Source organism: Ranitomeya variabilis, chromosome 4 (assembly GCF_051348905.1).
Source record: "Ranitomeya variabilis isolate aRanVar5 chromosome 4, aRanVar5.hap1, whole genome shotgun sequence".
In the NCBI taxonomy this organism is placed as follows: Eukaryota; Metazoa; Chordata; class Amphibia; order Anura; family Dendrobatidae; genus Ranitomeya; species Ranitomeya variabilis.
This window is the reverse complement of record NC_135235.1, coordinates 515,150,216-515,173,480: the sequence shown is the minus strand read 5'-3', so window position 1 is coordinate 515,173,480 and position 23,265 is coordinate 515,150,216. Positions and strand designations below refer to the sequence as shown.

The window sequence follows — 23,265 nt, the reverse complement described above, 5'->3', positions numbered from 1 at the left end:
TCACCTGGCAGCAATAAGAAGTTAATAAGCAAAGATCAGCCACCACCAATGCATTTGCCATGAATCTGTGAGAGATTGAAGAGGTGAGTACTGTTCCTTTTTTCATAACTTTGTGGATTTTTCTTTTCCTTCCAGACAAACTCATCAACCTAAGGAAGACAAAGTGGTGGAAAATCGAAAACTTGACTCATATAAAACCCAAAGACAGACCTGCCCCAATGTTGGAAATTGTGTGATCCTAGCTATGAAACAACTAGTGTGACTTTAAATTTTGTTGCCTTCAATTAATTCTAATGAAAATCAATATTTGATTAGTAACGGTGAATTGTAGTTAATCAGTAAGTTCTGCATTCTTACCTCTTGATTTAATCTGCATATATTCTGCTTAATTTCTTCTGCTTCAGCTGCTAAGATTGGGTTAACTAAATGTATACCTGAGGGGAAAATAAAAACGTAACATTAATGAATCTGGTTACTACCACTAAGTACAAAAAATGCAATGTAAAGTATAAATGCATTAGGTAGGATGCAAGAGGATTACCTAACCTCAGCCACATATAACAAAATACACCCATAATTGCATCCAAATCACTTCTACCAAGAAAGCGGCCCACATACTTGTGTTAATTGTGCAGTTAGAGGGGATCTGTCACTGGATTTTTTCATTTTCATTATTTTCCTCCTCCAATTGGTAATGTTCCACTGATTCTGGAACAGTTTTTCTTTTTCGTCTGCGCCAATCCATTTCAAAGTTATGACCCACAGTAATGATGGTGCTAATTTTGCCTTCAACCAACTTGGTGTGCACCACAGAACTTCTCTGTAGGCGTTTCCTTTATCTCCTCTGATGCTGGCCAATGAAACCACAGCCATCCCCACTGAGAAGTTCTGTGGTGTACGCCCAGCGTATTATGTAAATGTAGTAACTTTATTGTAACCAAATGTATAAGCTGTTTTTTATCATATGTATAGCATTGTTGGAGACGGAACTGTAATCCATTCAGTACCGGGTAAAATGCAAGCAAAGAAAGTGTTTACGAAAACTAGCCAATTTTCCGTCATCTCCCGCTTACGCCACTGACTTCTACTCTGAGGCCCATACTTTCTATCAAAGTAAAATCATATGGGCCACAAGCTAACAAACATGAAGCCCGATCACTTTTTCTCTCCTTTGCCTTACCTACGTACCTTCTGTGACCTTGTCATCGTGAATGAAAACACAATTCATTTTACTAACATAGGCATGAGTATTGTCCTTACCGATCAAGCATACAATATTCTGCAGTCTCCTCCATTTATACTCTGAATAGGCTCTGAATACAGAGGAAGCAGCATTTGTTTTCATTCACAGATTGACAGCATTTCCCTTTAGTACGCCGTTATTCATACAATGAAAGAAAACCTATTTGCATTATTTAATTAGCCAAGGCATGGGAGAGTCCTAATGGCTTGTACTCACAATCATCACAGATAAATGTGCGAGACGGGTGAGATATAGTGAGATTATTACCACACGCCATTGACTTTACGGATATGATGGAGTTTACAATGGAGCCTCTTGTGCTTGCTATATGTTTTCTAATTTTGGTATGATTGGCATTATTGTTTGGAAATTGAGGGGTTGTCTCAGTAGGAATACCGGATTTCACGTGCTCTTTTAGTACAGATCAGTCATATGTGTAGAACATATTCCCACTGCAGGGAAAATGTATGGCTGATCACAAGTTCACCAACGGATAATAGCCAGTAACTGGGCATGACTGAAGCTGGCCCCCAGTGATTAGCTGATTATTGTCCCGCCTTTGAGGGGTTTCCCTGGCTTATGGTATTGATGACTTATCTACGCGGGTAAATCATCCATATGAGATGAGATCAGTGGAGGTCCTACAATTGGCACCCACAACAGTCCGCTGTTTTTAGCTCCGGCAGCTGTTCTTAGGTACTGCAGTTCAGCTGCTACTGTATTTATTTCAATAGGTTATACAATTTTTTTAAATTACTTTTCCATTGACAGAGCTGTATGAGGTTTTATTTTTTTGCTGGACAATTTGTAGTTTTGAATTACACTATTAATGTAATGAAAAATGGAGAAAACAAAATCAAAATAGAGTGCAATTGAAAAATAAAAACAGCAATTCACCATTCTTTTTTTAGGTTTGCTCTCCATTCTCTTTTTAAGTTTGTTTTCCGTTCTCTTTTTACGCTTGCTCACTTTGCAGTAAAAATGCCTTGTTAACTTTTTTGTGGGTCATTATGATTATGATTACACCAAATTTATATTTTTTTTGCGTTTTACCACTTGAAAAATAAAATTAGTTTGTGTTGCCATTTTTTGAGGGACATAACTTTTGAACATTTTCTTTCGATAGACTTGTACAATGCAGCACCCCTCATAGAGTATAATCCAGAGCCCTCATAGAGTATAATGCAGGCCCCCACACACAGTATAATGCAGCCCCCCCACACACAGTATACTGCAGCCCTCAACGCCCCCCACACAGTATAATGCAGCCCCCCACACAGTATAATGCATCCTCCCCCTACACACAGTATAATGCATCCTCCCCATACACACAGTATAATGCAGCCCCCAACCTCCCACACACAGTAAAATACATACGCACAGTATAATTCAACTACACATACACACATTATAACGCATATACACATACATACACACACACAGTCCAGCAGTATCACACACAGTATAATATAGACACAATACTTGCCTCTCCCCATTCCCTCGTAGCTCTGGCTTCTGCAGCGCGTCTCATCAGATTCACTGCTGGAACAGTGTGGCGCACAATGAAGAGATGTCATTGCGCGCCCGCTTAGTCAGAAGAAGAGTGGGAGTGATGGGAGAGGGAGCATCATCTGACAGTCTCCTCCATCACTGCTTTCTTTCAACTGTATTGGCGTTTATGATGCCGATAAGTTGAATGCGAGAAGGGGCCCCTCTTACTCACGGGCCACATGCCTTGCCGCTAGCTGGGGGTCCCTGGGGAAGTGGGGGCCCTAGGCAGCTGCCTAGTCCGCCTGCCCCTGATGCCGGCCCTGACAGAGAGACACGCTTTTAGTTCACAGCAGGCAAACAATTGGATAATGTCAGGTACAATTCATGCTGAGAAGTGACCTAAAGAAAGTTCTTGCACCTACTGTGCTAGCAGAATACTGCTGAGGAAGAACAACCCATTCAAAAGAAACCCATTCAACTCATTCAACATATGAGCAGTTTTCCCTCTGCAGTAGAAACCTCAGTGGTTTCTCTTTGTGTCATTTTGTTTCCAATTGCCTCCAGCTTCTCCCTTCTCCATAAATGTTTGTAGGCAGCAGGTGTACTTTCATCTCTCACTGAAGACAGATCTCCAGACAATTTTAAGCAGTTTTTGAGTAATCAGTGCGGAGAAAGATAAGTGGGGAAAAGGGCATTTTTTACTAAAATATATTAGGTTTCTTATTTATGAAAGAATAACGTGTTGCTACTATATACCATATTTTGCGGATTATAAGAAGCAACGAATTACAAGATGCATTCCAAGTTTTGGGGAGGGAAATAGGAAAAAAGTTTTTTTATAAAATGGTGGTGCGTCTTATAATCAGCTTTTACGGTTGTGGCTGCAGTGTAGTGGGGTCCCAGGAAGAAGGGTCACTGCTGCCAGAAGCTAGAGAGGCAGGAGTGGGGCGATGCTGCGGGCCCCAGAGTGGAAGGAGTGGGTGTTCAGAAGTGCGATGTTGCAGGTCCCAGGCTGGTAGGATAGGTTGTTTGGCGGGGATAATTGGCTAATCCAAAATTTTGTGGAAGCCTGGAGCCCCCACACTTTCCATGGTTTTCAATGCAGAGGACTTCGGGAAAATGGCCGCCGCAGGCGGCGCATGGACAGATCGAGATCTCAGCACCTAGAAACTTTGAACATACCCCAAGTTAGAATTTTCATTGTTTATTCAACTGAGTTATGTTATTTTTTACTAAGACTATTGCTATATTGTACCGTGCAAAAGTTTTAGGAAGGTGAACAAAAATTTTGAAAATTAAGAATGTTTTAAAAATAGAAGTGTTGATAATTTATTTTTATCAATTAACAAAATGCAAAATGAATGAACAAAAGAGAGATCTAAATAAAATCAATTTATGGTGTGAACTTATTTTGCCTTCAGAACCGCATTAACGCATCAATTGCTACAGGCACACTTGCTTAACGTTATTGAAATAACTAGGCAGGGAGGTTGTTCCAAACATCTTGGAGAAGTAATCACTAATCTTCTGTGGATGTAGACTTGCACAAATCCTTCTGTCTCTTTATGCAATGCCAGCTAGACAGGATCAATGAAGTTGAGATCAAGGCTCTACAGAGGCCATACAGTATCATCACTTCCAGGACTGCTTGTTATTCTTTATCCTTAATATAGTTCTTTATGACAATAGCTGTATGTCCTACTGAAGAATCTATTATCACTGGCTGTCTTACGTGTTTACACACTAGCATTTCTGTCCCAGGCCTCCTTGGGGGAGGGAGAGGGGACAACTTAGGGAATAACAGGAGAAAAGTAAAGCTGGTGGCCAAAACTTTCTCACATTTAGAAGTACCTTTGGGAGCAGGGATAGTTAGGGCCCCAGTCCTAGGGATGGTTCAGGACCCCTTTCCCTAATCAGGAGCAGTCACAGCATGACAGCTGGATAGCGATACAATAATGAGTGTCTGCAGGCAACAGTGAAGCATGGTGAAGGTTCCTGGGAAGTTTGGGGCAGAATTTCAGAAGAAAGAAGTTAGGGATTTGGTCAGGTACATTAATGGTGTTCTCAATGTTGAAAAATACAGGCAGGTACTTATCCTTCATACAAAAACATCAGGGAGGAGTCTGGTTCCAAATGTACTCTGCAGCAGGACAACGACCCCAAGCCTACTGCCAATGTTATAATGTTATTAAAAACTATCTTCAGCATAAAGAAGGACAAAGAGTTCTGTAAGTGATGATATTGCCACCACAGAACCCTGATCTCAGAATTATTGAATCTGTTTGGGATTACGTGAAGAAATAGAAGGATTTGTGCAGTCCTACATCCACAGAAGATCTGTGGTTAGTTCTTGAAGATTTTTTTGAACATCCTACCTGCCAAGTTCCTTCATAAACTGTGTGCAAGTGTACCTAGAATAATTGCTAAAGATAGAGGGTGGTCACACCAAATATTGATTGATTTAGATTTCTCTTTTGTTCATTCACTTTGCATTTTGTTTAATGATAAAAATGAACTATTAATACTTCTATTCTTCAAAGCATTCTTACTTTGTAACATTTTTTCCACACCTATCTCCTTAAATGTTCATCTTAATATTGGTTAATAAATACAAGCAGCCCAACAGCTAATGTAAGCTGCTTGACCCGTAACTTCTGCTTGACTTTACAGTATTGTGGAACATAGGCATACATCACAGCATGCGTTTGGGTAAAGCAAAATGCGTCTCGGCTGAACCTTGAAAGCAAAGGAAGATTGCTATAAATATTAATGAGTATACCAGCATAACAGAAAAATGTTGACTTCAGGGTCTTAGAATGACAAATGAAGCATCTGTGTTTGTTTTAATCTCATATGGATGGGCAAGTAAGGACATAAAAAAATACATAGATTGATAGATGCTTACGTCAGTATATCCAAACTGCATAACTTACCAATGTGGTACGGTGCTCAAACACACTAAACTAACGTTAGCCAAGGCCATGGATATTGTTGGTCTCTCCAAGAGTCTAATGTTTATAGGGGCCGTCAGAATATGTCAGAAGAGAAAAGGATCCAGCATATCCAATTTTCGACTGCCAATGCTTTTGTACTTGGTGAGATAAGCCACCTCCAGAAGACTGTGGTAACAGCTCTCTCATAGAGAACAAAGGCTCACTCGGAGTGAAGAGATAGCCTTGGCCAAACGATCAACCATACCATCATTTGGCTGACAGACTTCAAAAGTGTGAGGAGCACTTTACTTATTTACCTGCAACTGGAGACTGTCTGATAGGAGATCTTGACCTGGAGTTGTCCATGTTGAATTGAAAGGTCTGTTTCTCTGAGACATCGCCACTGTCTTCTATGCCATCTACCACTCTAAAGAGAATGTAATTGAACAACAAAGTAAGAAAATATGTGAATAAAGGAGGATCAAACCTTTATTTATTAGAAGTCACGGTGTGTGTTCTCCGCTGCTTCACTTCCTGGTTGCGGGGAAGTGAGCATAGGGTGCACGCGCACCACTGTCAAATGATTTAAAGGGCCAGCACACCTTTTTTCCTGTGACCATCTCTCAGCCAATCGCTGAGAGATCTGTGGATATTTAAAGGGACTCTGTCACCTGAATTTGGCAGGCTATGTAAATGCCCTGTGTCCGGTCCGATGGGCGGTGTTTCCTCTTCTTTCATTCACCCCTTCCTTTCCCGCTGTCCGCAATATTTTCTTAGGTTTCCTCTGTAGTTCACGCGTGCGCAATGGATTCTTGCCTTGCGCATGCGCAGTATGCTTTGCCTGCAGGCAAAGCCAAAAAGCATTACTGCGCATGCGCCGCCGCACTATGTCCCAGAACACAGCAAAATACTTCCGGGACATAGTGCACCGGCGCATGCGCAGTAATGCTTTTCGGCTTTGCCCGCAGTTGAGCAAAGCATACTGCACATGCGCGAGGCAAGATTGCATTGCGCATGCGTGAACTACAGAGGAAACCTACTCAAATTCAAGAAAATATTGCGGACAGTGGGAAAGGAAGGGTCCTCACTTCCTCTGGGAGGTGCCTGGGCAATTTTGTTCTTAATTCTGAGTTGCCATTCTCAGTTCCCAGACTTGCGCTTTCTTGTTCTGTCTCGTTTTTTCTGGTGTTAATACTCTGTGTTCTTTCTTCCAGTTCCATTGTTCTACCGGCCTACCTCCTGCCTGCGGACCCCAGTGGTACTCTCTGGACCATTGGGTTGACTTCTTCTGGTTTACTGGACCTCCCGTTCCCTTCCCATATATGTTGTTTTTTCCTCCTGGGTCGGTCCCTCTGGTCTTGGAACCGTCTCACTAGAGCCTCCTGGTCTGTGCTGGGACAATACCTGTTATAGGGGTCCGCTCGCTGGCACTCCCTTGGAAGTATTTGGTGTTTCAGTCCAGCGGGTTCTTCCCAGTAGGTTATACTGCTTGTATTTCAAATAAACCTCGCAATTTATCTGATGACCTTGCCTGGCCAGTTCCTTGAGTTCAGCTTCCACAGGGTTCTCTGTGGTCTAGTGGGTTCACTAACCTCCTTCCTCCTGTCTTGGCGTGACAGTGCTGCTGGTGTTCAACTGATCAAGGAGTCAACATCAAGCGAAGATGTTGACATTGTGGTTTATTCTCAATGCATTTCGAAGTATTACAATTCCTTCAGGAGAACCCCAAAACTCTTCTGAAGAAGAAGTTATAATATTTTGAAACACAATGAGAATAAACCGCGCTGCCATCTTCGCTTGATCCTAACTCCTTAGTTCTGCATCTAGGTTCCATTCAAAAAAATTGGTCTGGGCTGCAATACTAGGAAAATGCAATGTAAGGAAACACAATAGTACTTGTGTAATTATGTGAGTAGCTGTGGTGCTCTTTCATTCTCCTCGATGGGGATGGTCCCAGTTATTTATTTCCATAATTAAAAAGTTACCATGGACATTTTTGTTGAGGTAAGATATGCATATAATATAGACATGCCAAGTGATGAACTAATGGATACACTGAACTCACCGAGGGCTGAGATCTGGTGGACCATATGTGTTGAGAGATGGAATAAGAAGATTGGCTGGCTTTTTTGAACCAACATTCTCAGTCTCCATTTCTTTTTCTTCCTTGCAACATTGAGGTGAAGGACTTCTGCCTCGACTGTTACGAGCTGGAGAGCGACAGTTACGGCGGAAGGCATGAAATTGCCTTAGTTCATCCCCAAGGAGACTACTAAGAGAACCACGTCGTACGGGGCTGTTAAGATTTGGAAGCATGAGCTTCCTGCGCGTCATGGTAGCAGGAGAGTGACGGAAAAAGTCATCTGCTTCATCATTGTCTTCAAGGATGGATGATAATTTTTTTTCAGATGTGGTCCCAGATTCTGGACGAGGCTGAAACATTAAATAACATTTGTAATGATCAACATTCTGGAATTTTTAAGATATAAAGCCTAAATATTATATGGCTGTGAATAGAGTCCCGGTGGTTGCCATTTGGAATCTGTCTCCACTTTTCCGACAGGTATACCTCTAACAGCTGAACTGAGATCCTAAGATGCGTTGCTTCTATTAAACAATATATTTTGTCAGCATTAAGCTATTGCAAAGTGTTTGGTGGAAATTGCTGCCTATATATCGTACACTGAAAAAATGTAGTTGCAGAGGCAAGAACCTGACAGTGACTGGTCCTTGTGCAGAATTGTATCTGCAACCCCATCCCCTCTTCGTCAGGTCCCACCAGCATATACACTCTCATCTTTGTATGCATATTCCCATTTTGCTCACATATACAAAATATGAATATGCTAATACATTCTATAGACATAGCACATGCACATTATGCATACATACACAAAGTACACACATGTACAGTAGAAAGTATATAACATATCAACATACACAAAGTTTTTGTGATACACTTGTCCAGATGACTAAACTATTTTTTTCAGTCATTCATAGATGTAATAGTCAGTACTTGTGTTTTTCTATAAGCTTCATTTTATGAGGTCTTGTTTTTTATTCTTTCAAAACGGGCTATAGTCTTTTAATTGCCATTTTGCCAAACACATGTGTAAGGTTTACATTTGTATTAAGATTTTATAAGTGTAATAAACAATCAACGTAATTATAATAAGCGTAATTACAGGGATACCAAATAGGAATTTGCTTATTTGTGAGGTTTATTTTTGAAACGTGTATTAATAAATGTGATCATTGTAATTGTTTTTAAATATTTTTTGTAATTTTATAGAAAAAAAATCCTTATCTTTTATATACACAGGTATATTGAGACATACTCTATACAGAGATGTATCTCTATGTACCAGTACAATATACCTATAAAAAAGTTGGATACTCTTTCAGATCTTTAGACAGAAAATTCAGTCATACTACAGGTTGTAAATTTGGATCCCAGAAAAGACAACATTTCTTGAGAAAGCAAATTATTAACTATATATAATGGAATTTATTGAGCACGTACCACCCCATGGAGAAAATAGAGAAACCAGTGTAAGGAGATGGACACATAGCCTGCGTCTCCCCCTTGAAAAACAAGTGTGTTATCCTAATGTGAAATGTGAATTGTACTATACGTTAAAGTTGTTAATGAAGTGTGTTTTTTGACAGTAGGGAGAAAGAGATTTAATGGTTGGGCCTAGACCTGAGTGGGAGAGGCCAAGCTCAAGGGAATGCCAGAAAGGGCCCAGTGTGCATAGAAAGCAGATCTATAGTCAAATCTGAGCAGTGCCGCATGATGTGGGTGTCCCTAACATGAGAGGAGACCCAGATACAGAGATAGCAAGATACTAGTGGAAAGTGGAAGAGAAGTGAACAAAAAAATAGAGTAATTGATCGTAGACGAGCTTGAGACAAGACGCCCAGAGTTTATAACTCAGAGAGGTAATGAGCCTAAATGTAAGTACATAAGACGAAGAGAGTGCCCCAGGCTGGGGTTCCAGAGCATCAGAGACAGAGAAGATAAGTACCCGCCATAGTGGCAACATAGTTCCCTAGAGGGGAAAGAAGACATGTAACTGCGGGTTGAGAATAGGACTCATGCTAACTGGACTGTAGTATTGAGCAGGGCTGTGGTCAAGTAGAAAGGAACGTTGACGGTAGAAGACAAACGAGTAAAGAGGAAGGAATTGAAACTGTGTGTGGAAAATGCTCCTTATTATGAAGGAAACATTCAGCAAGTTATGTACCTGCTATCTACTGTATATAATGCCCCCAAGTTATTGTCTAAAAATTTTATTTTCTTCCTCACTGAACTGTCAAACATCTTGACCTGGCCAACCAAAGTCATTGGTTACATGCCGCCTGCAAGGGCTGAGTGCCACCACAACACAAGTCCACACACCCAGCCAGGACCCCCACCTTCATGTACGGTAAGTGCCAGGGAGTAAGAGATGAGTACCTCGCCCACGGCTACCGCCCAGCGCCATGTTACACCAGAATGATCAAAGCAGCCTCCTGACTGATATTCATGCAGTGTGACAAGGCACATGCAGTATGTCTGCCCCTGTATGCATTACCTGTGATAGCCGTGGTGATCGGACGAACCTGTAGCATCCCTAGAATAAAAAAATACAAAATGATAAATGATAAACATACCAAATCTGCTCTTTACAATGACAACATGGATAAAATGAGACACGAAACACAAAGTCATTCCACTTCATTTCTACAGCAAAGTTGGTGTTAAAATAGTTGCATTGTCTGTGTTTTACAATCCAGTTGATTATACAAAAAAAATCTTCATATGTTTCTTACATCTGTTTCACTGCCTTCACGCAAGTTAAACGTCAGGTCATGATGAATGTCTGCCATGAATTTGCTAGAATACTCTGGGTACAGTTCTAACACCTCCAGTAGTCCTCTAAGGCTGAGATATTGCAGATCACAGTAGGTCAGGGCTTTCACATCTGCATTTGTTTTAACCACCTGGTCCTTGTTGGAAATGTCGGCACCAATCAGATCTCCTTTCCCTAAGATATGGAGAATAAAGGGAATTCACTTTGAATTTTTCTGGCAGGGTAGCTACACATGCATTTCAAATGACACAGTAAGGCTGTGTGCACACGTAGCAGATTTTTTGCGTTTTTTTCGCGGTTTTTCGCTATAAAAACGCTATAAAACCGCGAAAAAAACGCTAACATTAAGCATCCTATGTAACAGAATGCAATCCGCATTTTTTGTGCACATGCTGCATTTTTTTCCTGAGCGGAATCGCAATCCAGAAAAAAACGCAGCATGTTCATTAACCCCTTCATGACCCAGCCTATTTTGGCCTTAATGACATTGCCGTTTTTTGCAATTCTGACCAGTGTCCCTTTATGAGGTAATAACTCAGGAACGCTTCAACGGATCCTAGCGATTCTGAGATTGTTTTTTCATGACATATTGGGCTTCATGTTAGTGGTAAATTTAGGTCAATAATTTCTGAGTTTATTTGTGAAAAAAACGGAAATTTGTCGAAAATTTTGAAAATTTCGCAATTTTCACATTTTGAATTTTTATTCTGTTAAACCAGAGAGTTATGTGACACAAAATAGTTAATAAATAACGTTTCCCACATGTCTACTTTACATCAGCACAATTTTGGAAACAATTTTTTTTTTTGCTAGGAAGTTATAAGGGTTAAAATTTGACCAGTGATTTCTCATTTTTACAACAAAATTTACAAAACCATTTTTTTTAGGGACCACCTCACATTTGAAGTCATTTTGAGGGTTCTATATGGCTGAAAATACCCAAAAGTGACACCATTCTAAAAACTGCACCCCTCAAGGTACTCAAAACCACATTCAAGAAGTTTATTAACCCTTCAGGTGTTTCACAGCAGCAGAAGCAACATGGAAGTAAAAAATGAACATTTAACTTTTTAGTCACAAAAATGATTTTAGCAACAATTTTTTTATTTTCCCAAGGGTAAAAGGAGAAACTGGACCACGGACGTTGTTGTCCAATTTGTCCTGAGTACGCTGATACCTCATATGTGGGGGTAAACCACTGTTTGGGTGCACGGCAAGGCTCGGAAGGGGAGGCGTGCCATTTGACTTTTTGAATGGAAAATTAGCTCCAATCATTAGCGGACACCATGTCGCGTTTGGAGAGCCCCTGTGTGCCTAAACATTGGAGCTCCCCTACAAGTGACCCCATTTTGGAAACTAGACCCCCCAAGGAACTTATCTAGATGCATAGTGAGCACTTATAACCCCCAGGTGCTTCACAGAAGTTTATAACGCAGAGCCGTGAAAATAAAAAAATAATTTTTCTTTCCTCAAAAATGATTTTTAGCCCAGAATTTTTTATTTTCCCAAGGATAATAGGAGAAATTGGACCCCAAATGTTGTTGTCCAGTTTGTCCTCAGTACGATGATACCCCATATGTGGGGGTAAACCACTGTTTGGGCGCACGGCAGGGCTCGGAAGGGAAGGCACGCCATTTGGCTTTTTGAATGGAAAATTAGCTCCAATCATTAGCGGACACCATGTCGCGTTTGGAGAGCCCCTGTGTGCCTAAACATTGGAGCTCCCGCACAAGTGACCCCATTTTGGAAACTAGACCTCCCAAGGAACTAATCTAGATGTGTGGTGAGCACTTTGAACCCCCAAGTGCTTCACAGAAGTTTATAACGCAGAGCCATGAAAATAAAAAATAATTTTTCTTTTCTCAAAAATGATTTTTTAGCCCACAATTTTTTATTTTCCCAAGGGTAACAGGAGAAACTGGACCCCAAAAGTTGTTGTCCAGTTTCTCCTGAGTACGCTGATACCCCATATGTGGGGGTAAACCACTGTTTTGGCACACGTCGGGGTTCGGAAGGGAAGTAGTGACGTTTTGAAATGCAGACTTTGATGGAATGCTCTGCGGGCGTCAGGTTGCGTTTGCAGAGCCCCTGATGTGCCTAAACAGTAGGAACTCCCCACAAGTGACTCCATTTTGGAAACTAGACCCCCAAGGAACTTATCTAGATGTGTAGTGAGCACTTTGAACCCCCAAGTGCTTCACAGAAGTTTATAACGCAGAGCCGTGAAAATAAAAAATGTGTTTCCTTTCCTCAAAAATATTTTTTTAGCCCAGAATTTTTTATTTTTACAAGAGTAACAGGAGAAATTGGACCCCAAAAGTTGTTGTCCAGTTTCTCCTGAGTACGCTGATACCCCATATGTGGGGGTAAACCACTGTTTTGGCACACGTCGGGGTTCGGAAGGGAAGTAGTGACGTTTTGGAATGCAGACTTTGATGGAATGGTCTGCGGGCATCATGTTACGTTTGCAGAGCCCCTGATATGCCTAAACAGTAGGAACTCCCCACAAGTGACCCCATTTTGGAAACTAGACCCCCTAAGGAACTTATCTAGATGTGTGGTGAGCACGTTCAACCCCCAAGTGCTTCACAGAAGTTTACAACGCAGAGCCGTGAAAATAAAAAATAATTTTTCTTTCCTCAAAAAAGATGTTTTAGCAAGCAATTTTTCATTTTCACAAGGGTAACAGGAGAATTTGGACCCCAATATTTGTTGCCCAGTTTGTTGTGAGTACGCTGATACCCCATATGTGGGGGTAAACCACTGTTTGGGCACACGTCAGGGCTCGGAAGGGAAGTAGCGACATTTGAAATGCAGACTTTGATGGAATGGTCTGCGGGCGTCACATTGCATTTGCAGAGCCCCTGATGTGCCTAAACAGTAGAAACACCCCACAAGTGACCCCATTTTGGAAACTAGACCTCCGAAGGAACTTATCTAGATGTGTGGTGAGCACTTTCAACCCCCAAGTGCTTCACAGAAGTTTATAACGCAGAGCCGTGAAAATAAAAAATAATTGTTCTTTCCTCAAAAATTATGTTTTAGCAAGTAATTTTTTATTTTTGCAAGGGTAACAGGAGAAATTGGACCCCAACAGTTGTTGCCCAGTTTGTCCTGAGTACGCTGGTATCCCAAATGTGGGGGTAAACCACTGTTTGGGCGCACGTCGGGGCTTGGAAGGGCGGGAGCACCATTTGACTTTTTGAACGCAAGATTGGCTGGAATCAATGGTGGCGCCATGTTGCTTTTGGAGACCCCTGATGTGCCTAAACAGTGGAAACCCCTCAATTCTAACTTCAACACTAACCCCAACACACCCCTAATCCTAATCCCAACTGTAGCCATAACCCTAATCGCAACCCTAACCCCAACACACCCCTAACCACAACCTTAACCGCAACACACCCGTAACCCTAATTCCAACCCTAACCCTAATCCTAACCCTAATCCCAACCGTAACCCTAATCCCAACCCTAACCACAACTGTAACCCCAACACACCCCTAACCCTATCCGTAACCCTAACCACAAGTCTAATCTTAACCCTATTTCAAACCCTAGCCCTAATTCCAACCCTAACTCTAATTCCAACCCTAACCCTAAGGCTATGTGCCCACGTTGCGGATTCGTGTGAGATTTTTCCGCACGATTTTTGAAAAATCTGCAGGTAAAAGGCACTGCGTTTTACCTGCGGATTTACAGCAGATTTCCAGTGTTTTTTTGTGCGGATTTCACCTGCGGATTCCTATTGAGGAACAGGTGTAAAACGCTGCGGAATCCGCACAAAGAATTGACATGCTGCGGAAAATACAACGCAGCGTTTCTGCACGGAATTTTCCGCACCATGGGCACAGCGGATTTGGTTTTCCATAGGTGTACATGGTACTGTAAACTGTCATGGTTCCCAATGGCAAGGGAACGTAAAAAACACATAAGTAACGAACGAGCTCTCGGGTGATGGAAACTTGAGTTGACCGTGAGCTAAATCTACCACACAACTAACAGTAGCCAGGGAGCATACCTACGGCTTCCTATATGCCACGCGCCAGCCGGAGGACTAACTACGCCTGGTAGAGGAAGAAACAGACCTGGCTTACCTCTAGGGAAATACCCCAAAAGATGATAGCAGCCCCCCACATGTAACAACGGTGAATTAAGAGGAAAAGACATACACAGTATGAAAGTAGATTTAGCAAAGAGAGGTCCACTTACTAGATAGCTGAAGGATACAAAAGAGGACTTCACGGTCAACTGAAAACCCTTTCAAAAACCATCCTGAAATTACTTTAAGACTCCTGTGTCAACTCATGACACAGGAGTGGCAATTTCAGCCCGCAAGAGCTTCCAGCTACAGAGAATTACAAAAACTGCAAACTGGACAAAAGGTACAAAACAAAAGGACAAAGTCCACTTAGCTGATCAGCAGACTAGTAGCAGGAACATGCAACCAAAGGCTCTGGTTACAATGATGACCGGCAAGGAAATGACTGGAGAGCGAGGCCAAATAGGAAACTCCCAAACACTGATGGAAGCAGGTGAACAGAAGCAGCAAAGTGCAAACAAGTCACCAGTACCACCAGCAACCACCAGGGGAGCCCAAAAAGCGGATACACAACAGTACCCTCCCCTTAAGGAGGGGGCACCGAACCCTCACAAGAACCGCCAGGGCGATCTGGATGAGCCCTATGAAAGGCACGAACCAAATCCGAGGCATGAACATCAGAGGCAGTTACCCAAGAATTATCTTCCTGACCATAGCCTTTCCATTTAACCAGATATTGAAGTCTCCGTCTGGAAATACGGGAGTCCAAGATCTTCTCTACGACGTACTCCAATTCACCCTCCACCAGCACAGGAGCAGGAGGTTCTGTAGAAGGAACCACCGGTACCTCATATCTCCGCAACAACGACCGATGGAACACATTATGGATAGCGAAAGATGCCGGGAGGTCCAAACGAAAGGAAACAGGGTTAAGAATCTCCAAAATCCTATAAGGACCGATGAACCGAGGCTTAAATTTGGGAGAAGAAACCCTCATAGGGACAAAACGGGAAGACAACCACACCAAGTCCCCAACGCGAAGGTGGGGACCAACACGACGACGACGGTTAGCAAACTGCTGAGTCCTCTCCTGGGACAATTCCAAATTATCCACCACTTGTCCCCAAATCCGATGCAACCGATCCACCACCGCATCCACTCCAGGACAATCCGAAGATTCAACCTGACCAGATGAAAAACGCGGATGAAACCCTGAATTGCAAAAGAAAGGAGAAACCAAAGTGGCAGAACTAGCCCGATTATTAAGAGCAAACTCCGCCAACGGCAGAAAGGCAACCCAATCATCCTGATCCGCAGACACAAAACACCTCAAATAAGTCTCCAAAGTTTGATTAGTTCGCTCCGTCTGGCCATTGGTCTGAGGATGGAATGCAGACGAAAAGGACAAATCAATGCCCAACCTGGCACAGACTGTCCGCCAAAATCTAGACACGAACTGGGTACCCCTGTCAGAAACGATGTTTTCCGGAATACCATGCAAGCGAACCACATTTTGAAAAAACAGAGGGACCAACTCAGATGAGGAAGGCAACTTAGGCAATGGCACCAAATTAACCATTTTAGAAAAACGGTCACACACCACCCAGATGACAGACATCTTCTGAGAAACAGGGAGATCCGAGATAAAGTCCATAGAGATGTGTGTCCAAGGCCTCTTCGGAATAGGCAAGGGCAACAACAACCCACTAGCCCTAGAACAACAAGGCTTGGCCCGAGCACACACATCGCAAGACTGCACAAAAACACGCACATCTCGAGACTGGGAAGGCCACCAGAAGGATCTAGCCACCAAATCTCTGGTGCCAAAAATTCCCGGATGACCTGCCAGAGTAGAAGAATGAACTTCCGAGATGACTCTAGTGGTCCACTCGTCAGGAACAAACAGTCTACCAGACGGACAACGATCAGGTCTATCCGCCTGAAATTCTTGCAAAGCACGTCGCAAATCTGGAGAGACAGCAGACAAAACCACTCCATCCTTAAGGACACCAGCAGGTTCAGAATTCCCAGGAGAGTCAGGCTCAAAACTCCTAGAAAGAGCATCTGCTTTCACATTCCTAGAACCCGGTAAGTACGAGACCACAAAATTAAACCGGGAAAAGAACAACGACCAACGTGCCTGTCTAGGATTCAGGCGCCTGGCAGACTCCAAATAAATTAAATTCTTGTGATCAGTCAAAACTACCACCTGATGTCTGGCACCCTCAAGCCAATGACGCCACTCCTCAAATGCCCACTTCATGGCCAAAAGCTCCCGATTACCAACATCATAGTTTCGCTCGGCGGCTGAAAATTTTCGCGAAAAGAACGCACAAGGTCTCATCACTGAGCAGTAGGAACTTTTCTGCGACAAAACCGCCCCCGCTCCGATCTCGGAAGCATCGACCTCATCCTGAAAGGGAAGAGAAACATCAGGCTGGCGCAACACAGGGGCAGACAAAAAGCGGCGCTTAAGCTCCCGAAAGGCCTCCACGGCAGCAGGGGACCAATTGGCAACATCAGCACCCTTTTTAGTCAAATCCGTCAGAGGTTTAGCAACGCCAGAAAAACCAGCTATAAATCGACGATAAAAATTAGCAAAGCCCAAGAATTTCTGGAGACTCTTCAGAGAAGTAGGCTGCGTCCAGTCGTAAATAGCCCGAACCTTGACAGGGTCCATCTCAATAGAAGAAGGGGAAAAAATATACCCCAAAAATGAAATTTTTTGAACCCCAAAAACACACTTCGAACCCTTTACACACAAAGAACTCTCCCGCAAAACCTGAAAAACCCTCCTGACCTGCTGAACATGAGACTCCCAGTCATCAGAAAAAATCAAAATATCATCCAAGCACACAATCATAAATTTATCCAAATATTCACGGAAAATATCATGCATTAAGGACTGAAAGACAGAAGGTGCATTAGAAAGGCCGAAAGGCATTACCAAATACTCAAAATGGCCCTCAGGCGTATTAAATGCGGTCTTCCACTCATCCCCCTGCTTAATTCGCACCAAATTATACGCCCCACAAAGATCAATCTTAGAGAACCACTTAGCCCCCCTTATGCGAGCAAACAAATCAGTCAGCAAAGGCAACGGATACTGATATTTGACTGTAATTTTATTCAGGAGACGATAATCAATACAAGGCCTCAGAGAGCCATCCTTTTTAGAGACAAAGAAAAAACCGGCTCCTAAAGGTGATGAAGAAGGACGAATATGTCCCTTTTCCAGGGACTCCTTAATATACTCGCGCATAGCAGCATGTTCAGGTACAGATAGGTTAAACAAACGACCCTTTGGAAATTTACTGCCAGGAATCAGATCTATGGCGCAATCACAATCCCTGTGAGGAGGGAGTGAACCAATCTTAGGCTCTTCAAAAATATCACGATAATCAGACAAAAATGCCGGAATCTCAGATGGAATAGATGACGAAATGGACACCATAGGAGTGTCCCCATGAGCCCCCCGACATCCCCAGCTTAACACAGACATAGCCTTCCAGTCAAGGACTGGGTTATGAGACTGTAACCATGGTAATCCAAGCACCAAAACATCATGTAAATTGTACAACACAAGGAAGCGAATCACCTCCTGATGGTCTGGAGTCATACGCATAGTCACTTGCGTCCAGAACTGTGGTTTATTACAAGCCAAAGGTGTAGAATCAATACCCTTCAGAGGTATAGGGACTTCCAGAGGCTCTAAATCAAACCCACAGCGCCTGGCAAAGGACCAGTCCATAAGACTCAGAGCGGCGCCAGAGTCCACATAGGCATCCACGGTAATAACTGATAATGAACAAATCAAGGTTACAGACAAAATAAATTTGGACTGTAAAGTGCCAATTGAAATGGACTTGTCAACCTTCCTAGTACGCTTAGAGCATGCCGATATAACATGAGCAGAATCACCACAATAGAAGCATAACCCATTTTTACGCCTATAATTCTGCCGCTCGCTTCTGGACATAACTCTGTCACATTGCATTTTCTCTGGCGTCTCTTCAGAAGATACCGCCAAATGGTGCACGGGTTTGCGCTCCCGCAAACGCCGATCAATCTGAATTGCCATTGTCATGGACTCATTCAGACCTGTAGGCGCAGGGAACCCGACCATAACATCTTTAACGGCATCAGAAAGGCCCTCTCTGAAATTTGCCGCTAAGGCGCACTCATTCCACTGAGTAAGCACAGACCACCTACGAAATTTTTGGCAGTATATCTCCTCTTCATCTTGCCCTTGAGATAGGGCTATCAAAGCTTTTTCAGCTTGAATCTCCAAATTAGGTTCCTCATAAAGCAACCCTAAAGCCAGGAAAAACGCATCCACATTGAGCAACGCAGGATCCCCTGGTGCCAATGAAAATGCCCAATTTTGAGGGTCACCTCGCAGCAAAGAGATTACAATCTTAACCTGCTGGACAGGATCTCCTGAGGAGTGAGGTCTGAGAGAAAGGAATAATTTACAATTATATTTGAAATTCAAAAACCGAGATCTATCTCCGGAAAACACCTCTGGTGTAGGGATTTTAGGTTCAGAAATAGGAGCATGTATAACAAAATCTTGTAAATTTTGAACCTTCGTAGCAAGATTATTTAAACCTGCAGCCAAACTCTGGACATCCATGTTAAACAGCTAAGGTCAGAGCCATTCAAGGGTTAAGAGGAGGTAAGAAGCAGCTAGACAGCAATTAAGGGCTAGGCAGCAAAACTCTGAGGGAAAGAAAAAAAAAAAAATTTCCCTTCAACACTTCTTTTTCTCCTGCTTCAGCCCAAACAATTAACACTTTGTGGCCGGTCATACTGTCATGGTTCCCAATGGCAAGGGAACGTAAAAAACACATAAGTAACGAACGAGCTCTCGGGTGATGGAAACTCGAGTTGACCGTGAGCTAAATCTACCACACAACTAACAGTAGCCAGGGAGCATACCTACGGCTTCCTATATGCCACGCGCCAGCCGGAGGACTAACTACGCCTGGTAGAGGAAGAAACAGACCTGGCTTACCTCTAGGGAAATACCCCAAAAGATGATAGCAGCCCCCCACATGTAACAACGGTGAATTAAGAGGAAAAGACATACACAGTATGAAAGTAGATTTAGCAAAGAGAGGTCCACTTACTAGATAGCTGAAGGATACAAAAGAGGACTTCACGGTCAACTGAAAACCCTTTCAAAAACCATCCTGAATTTACTTTAAGACTCCTGTGTCAACTCATGACACAGGAGTGGCAATTTCAGCCCGCAAGAGCTTCCAGCTACAGAGAATTACAAAAACTGCAAACTGGACAAAAGGTACAAAACAAAAGGACAAAGTCCACTTAGCTGATCAGCAGACTAGTAGCAGGAACATGCAACCGAAGGCTCTGGTTACAATGATGACCGGCAAGGAAATGACTGGAGAGCGAGGCCAAATAGGAAACTCCCAAACACTGATGGAAGCAGGTGAACAGAAGCAGCAAAGTGCAAACAAGTCACCAGTACCACCAGCAACCACCAGGGGAGCCCAAAAAGCGGATACACAACAGTAAACCTGATGGAAAACTGCTTCGAATTCGCAGTGGCCAATCCGCTGCGGATCCGCGGCCGATCCGCTGCAGATCCGCGGCCGATCCGCTGCGGATCCGCGGCCGATCCGCTGCGGATCCGCTGCCGATCCGCTGCGGATCCGCGGCCGATCCGCTGCGGATCCGCTGCCGATCCGCAGCCAAATCCGCACTGTGTGCACATGCCATAACCCTACCCCTAACCCTAACCCTACCCGTAACCCTAACCCTAACCCTACCCCTAGTTCTAACCCTAGTTCTAACCCTAACCCTAGTGGAAAAAGAAAAAAAAATATTTTCTTTATTTTATTATTGTCCCTACCTATGGGGGTGATAAAGGGGGGGGTTTATTTATTATTATTTTATTTTGATCGCTGCGATAGAACCTACCACAGCGATCAAAATGTACTTGTAATGAATCTGCCGGCTGGCAGATTCGGCGGGCGCACTGCGCATGCGCCCGCCATTTTCCAAGATGGCGGCGCCCATGGAGAAGACGGCCGGACACCGGGAGGGACATCGAAGCTAGGTAAGTATGGGGGGGTGGGATCGGAACACGGGGGGGATCGGAGGACCGGGGGAGCGGACAAGAGGACCGGGGGAGCGGACAGGAGGGAGGAGGGGAGCGGACAGGAGATCGGGGCAGAAAGGACGACTGGGGGGGCGATCGGTGGGGTGGGGGGGGGGCAGATCGGGGTCTCCAGCCATGGCAGATGCTATTGCAGCATCGGCCATGGCTGGATTGTAATATTTCACCATTTTCATAGGTGAAATATTAGAAATCGCTCTGATTGGCTGTTTCACTTTCAACAGCCAATCAGAGCGATCGTAGCCACGGGGGGGTGAAGCCACCCCCCCTGGGCTGAAGTACCACTCCCCCTGTCTCTGCAGATCGGGTGAAAATGGAGTTAACCCTTTCACCCGATCTGCAGGGATGCGATCTTTCCATGACGCCACATAGGCGTCATGGGTCGGATTGGCACGGGTTTTCATGATGCCTACGTGGCGTCAAAGGTCGGGAAGGGGTTAAAATTGCGGAATCGCGGCGATTCTGCACACATAGGAGTGCATTGATCTGCTTACTTCCCGCACGGGGCTGTGCACACCATGCGGGAAGTAAGCAGATCAAGTGCGGTTGGTACCCAGGGTGGAGGAGAGGAGACTCTCCTCCACGGACTGGGCACCATATAAGTGGTAAAAAAAAAAAGCGATATACTCACCCTCTGGCGGCCCGACCTTCTCATCGGCTTCCGAGGTGTGTGTGAAGGACCTGCGATGACGTCGCGGTCACATGACCCGCGGTCACGTGACCGCTACGTCAATGGAAGGTCCTGGACACACAGCATTAGGAACGGAAGCCGCTGAGGTGAGTATAACCTTTTTTTTTTATTTTTTTAATTATTTTTAACATTCTATCTTTTACTATAGATGCTGCATAGGCTGCATCTATAGTAAAAAGTTGGTCACACTTGTCAAACACTATGTTTGACAAGTGTGACCAACCTGTCAAACAGTTTTCCAAGCGATGCTACAGATCGCTTGGAAAACACTAGCATTCTGCAAGCTAATTATGCTTGCAAAACGCTAGTTTTCTGCGGGTATATGCATGCTAATTCTGCATGCGATATACCCGCGGCAGGAGGCGCAGAATTGCCGCGGAAATTTCCGCGGCAATTCTGCTACGTGTGAACTTAGCCTAATAAAGTAGCTTTGGGAATCAGTGGGATGACAGGAGACAAAAAGTTTAGTATGTGGGAGTATTATGTAGTATGGTATGCTATAGAAGATTCTGAAGGGAGACTAAAGTTTTTTTATTACAAATCTGTTGGGTTGTACTCTCTTATGCTAATGCTAAGCACTATATACAGTCATAGTCGAAAGTGTTGGCAACCTTGAAATTGTTCCAGAAAATGACGTATTTCTCCCAGAAAATTATTGCAATTACACATATTTTGCTATACACACGTTTATTTCCTTTGTGTGTATTGGAACAACAAAAAAGCAGAGGAAAAAAGAAAATTGGACATAATTTAACGCAAAATCTCCAAAATGGGCCAGACAAAATTGTTGGCTCCCTCGACTTTCCAACAGAAATTTTGGACCAGTCTTCTCTTTGCAAACTGCTTCAGGTTACTTACCGTATATACTCGAGTATAAGCCGAGATTTTCAGCCCATTTTATTAAGCTGAAAGTGCTCCTCTCTGCTTATACTCGAGTCATTGTCCCAGGGGGGTCGGCGGGGGAGGGGGAGCGGCGGCTGTGACATACTCACCTGCTCCTGGCTCATCTCTGCATCTCCGATGGTCTCCGGGTGCTGACAGCTTCTTCCAGCATTGAGCGGTCACATGGTACCGCTCATTACAGTAATGAATATGGACGCGACTCCACTCCCATATGAGTGGAGCCGCATATTCATTACTGTAATGAGCGGTACCGGTGACCGTTCAATGCTGGAAGAAGCTGCCGGCACCGAAGATCATCAGGGAAGCTGCCAGGGACCACTGTTGTGAATTTGGATTCTGGGCTCCCCCGGTGGCTACTGGTGGAATTGAACTGGTGTCTTCATCTTCTCTGTTCACCTGTTCCCATCAAGATGTGGGAGTCGCTATATAACCTTGCTGCTTTGTTAGTTGCTTGCCGGTCAACAATGTTATCAGAAGCCTCTCTGTGCTTGTTCCTGCTCCTAGACAACTACTAGATAAGTTGGACTCTTGTCCATGTTTGTTTTTGCATTTTTGTTCCAGTTCACAGCTGTAGTTTCGTTACTGTGTCTGGAAAGCTCTTGTGAACAGGAATTGCCACTCTGGTGTTATGAGTTAATGCCAGAGTTTTAAAGTAATTTCTGGATGGTGTTTTGATAGGGTTTTTAGCTGACCATGAAAGTGTTCTTTCTGTCTTCTGCTATGTAGTAAGTGGACCTCAAATTTGCTAAACCTATTTTCATACTACGTTTTGTTATTTCATCTTAATTCACCGCCAATACATGTGGGGGGCCTCTGTCTCCTTTCGGGGTATTTCTCTAGAGGTGAGCTAGGACTTATTTTCCTCTGCTAGCATTATTTAGTCCTCCGGCTGGTGCTGGGCATCTAGAATCAACGTAGGCATGCTACCCGGCCACTGCTAGTTGTGTGTTAGGTTTAGTTCA

At 43.6% G+C, this 23,265-nt stretch overlaps 1 protein-coding gene across 1 annotated transcript in view; it reads right to left on the bottom strand.

Annotated features, from left to right (window-relative positions):
- Positions 1–23,265, bottom strand: part of KCNH4 (potassium voltage-gated channel subfamily H member 4) — a 256,334-nt gene that overhangs the window by 6,704 nt on the left and 226,365 nt on the right. Inside the window, exons 11-15 of the mRNA XM_077252136.1 lie at positions 10,483–10,697; positions 10,245–10,283; positions 7,733–8,100; positions 5,985–6,094; positions 358–434 (exon numbers count right to left, since the gene is read on the bottom strand). Of these exons, the coding sequence (XP_077108251.1) occupies positions 358–434; positions 5,985–6,094; positions 7,733–8,100; positions 10,245–10,283; positions 10,483–10,697 (809 nt within the window). The remainder of the gene's footprint in view (positions 1–357; positions 435–5,984; positions 6,095–7,732; positions 8,101–10,244; positions 10,284–10,482; positions 10,698–23,265) is intronic.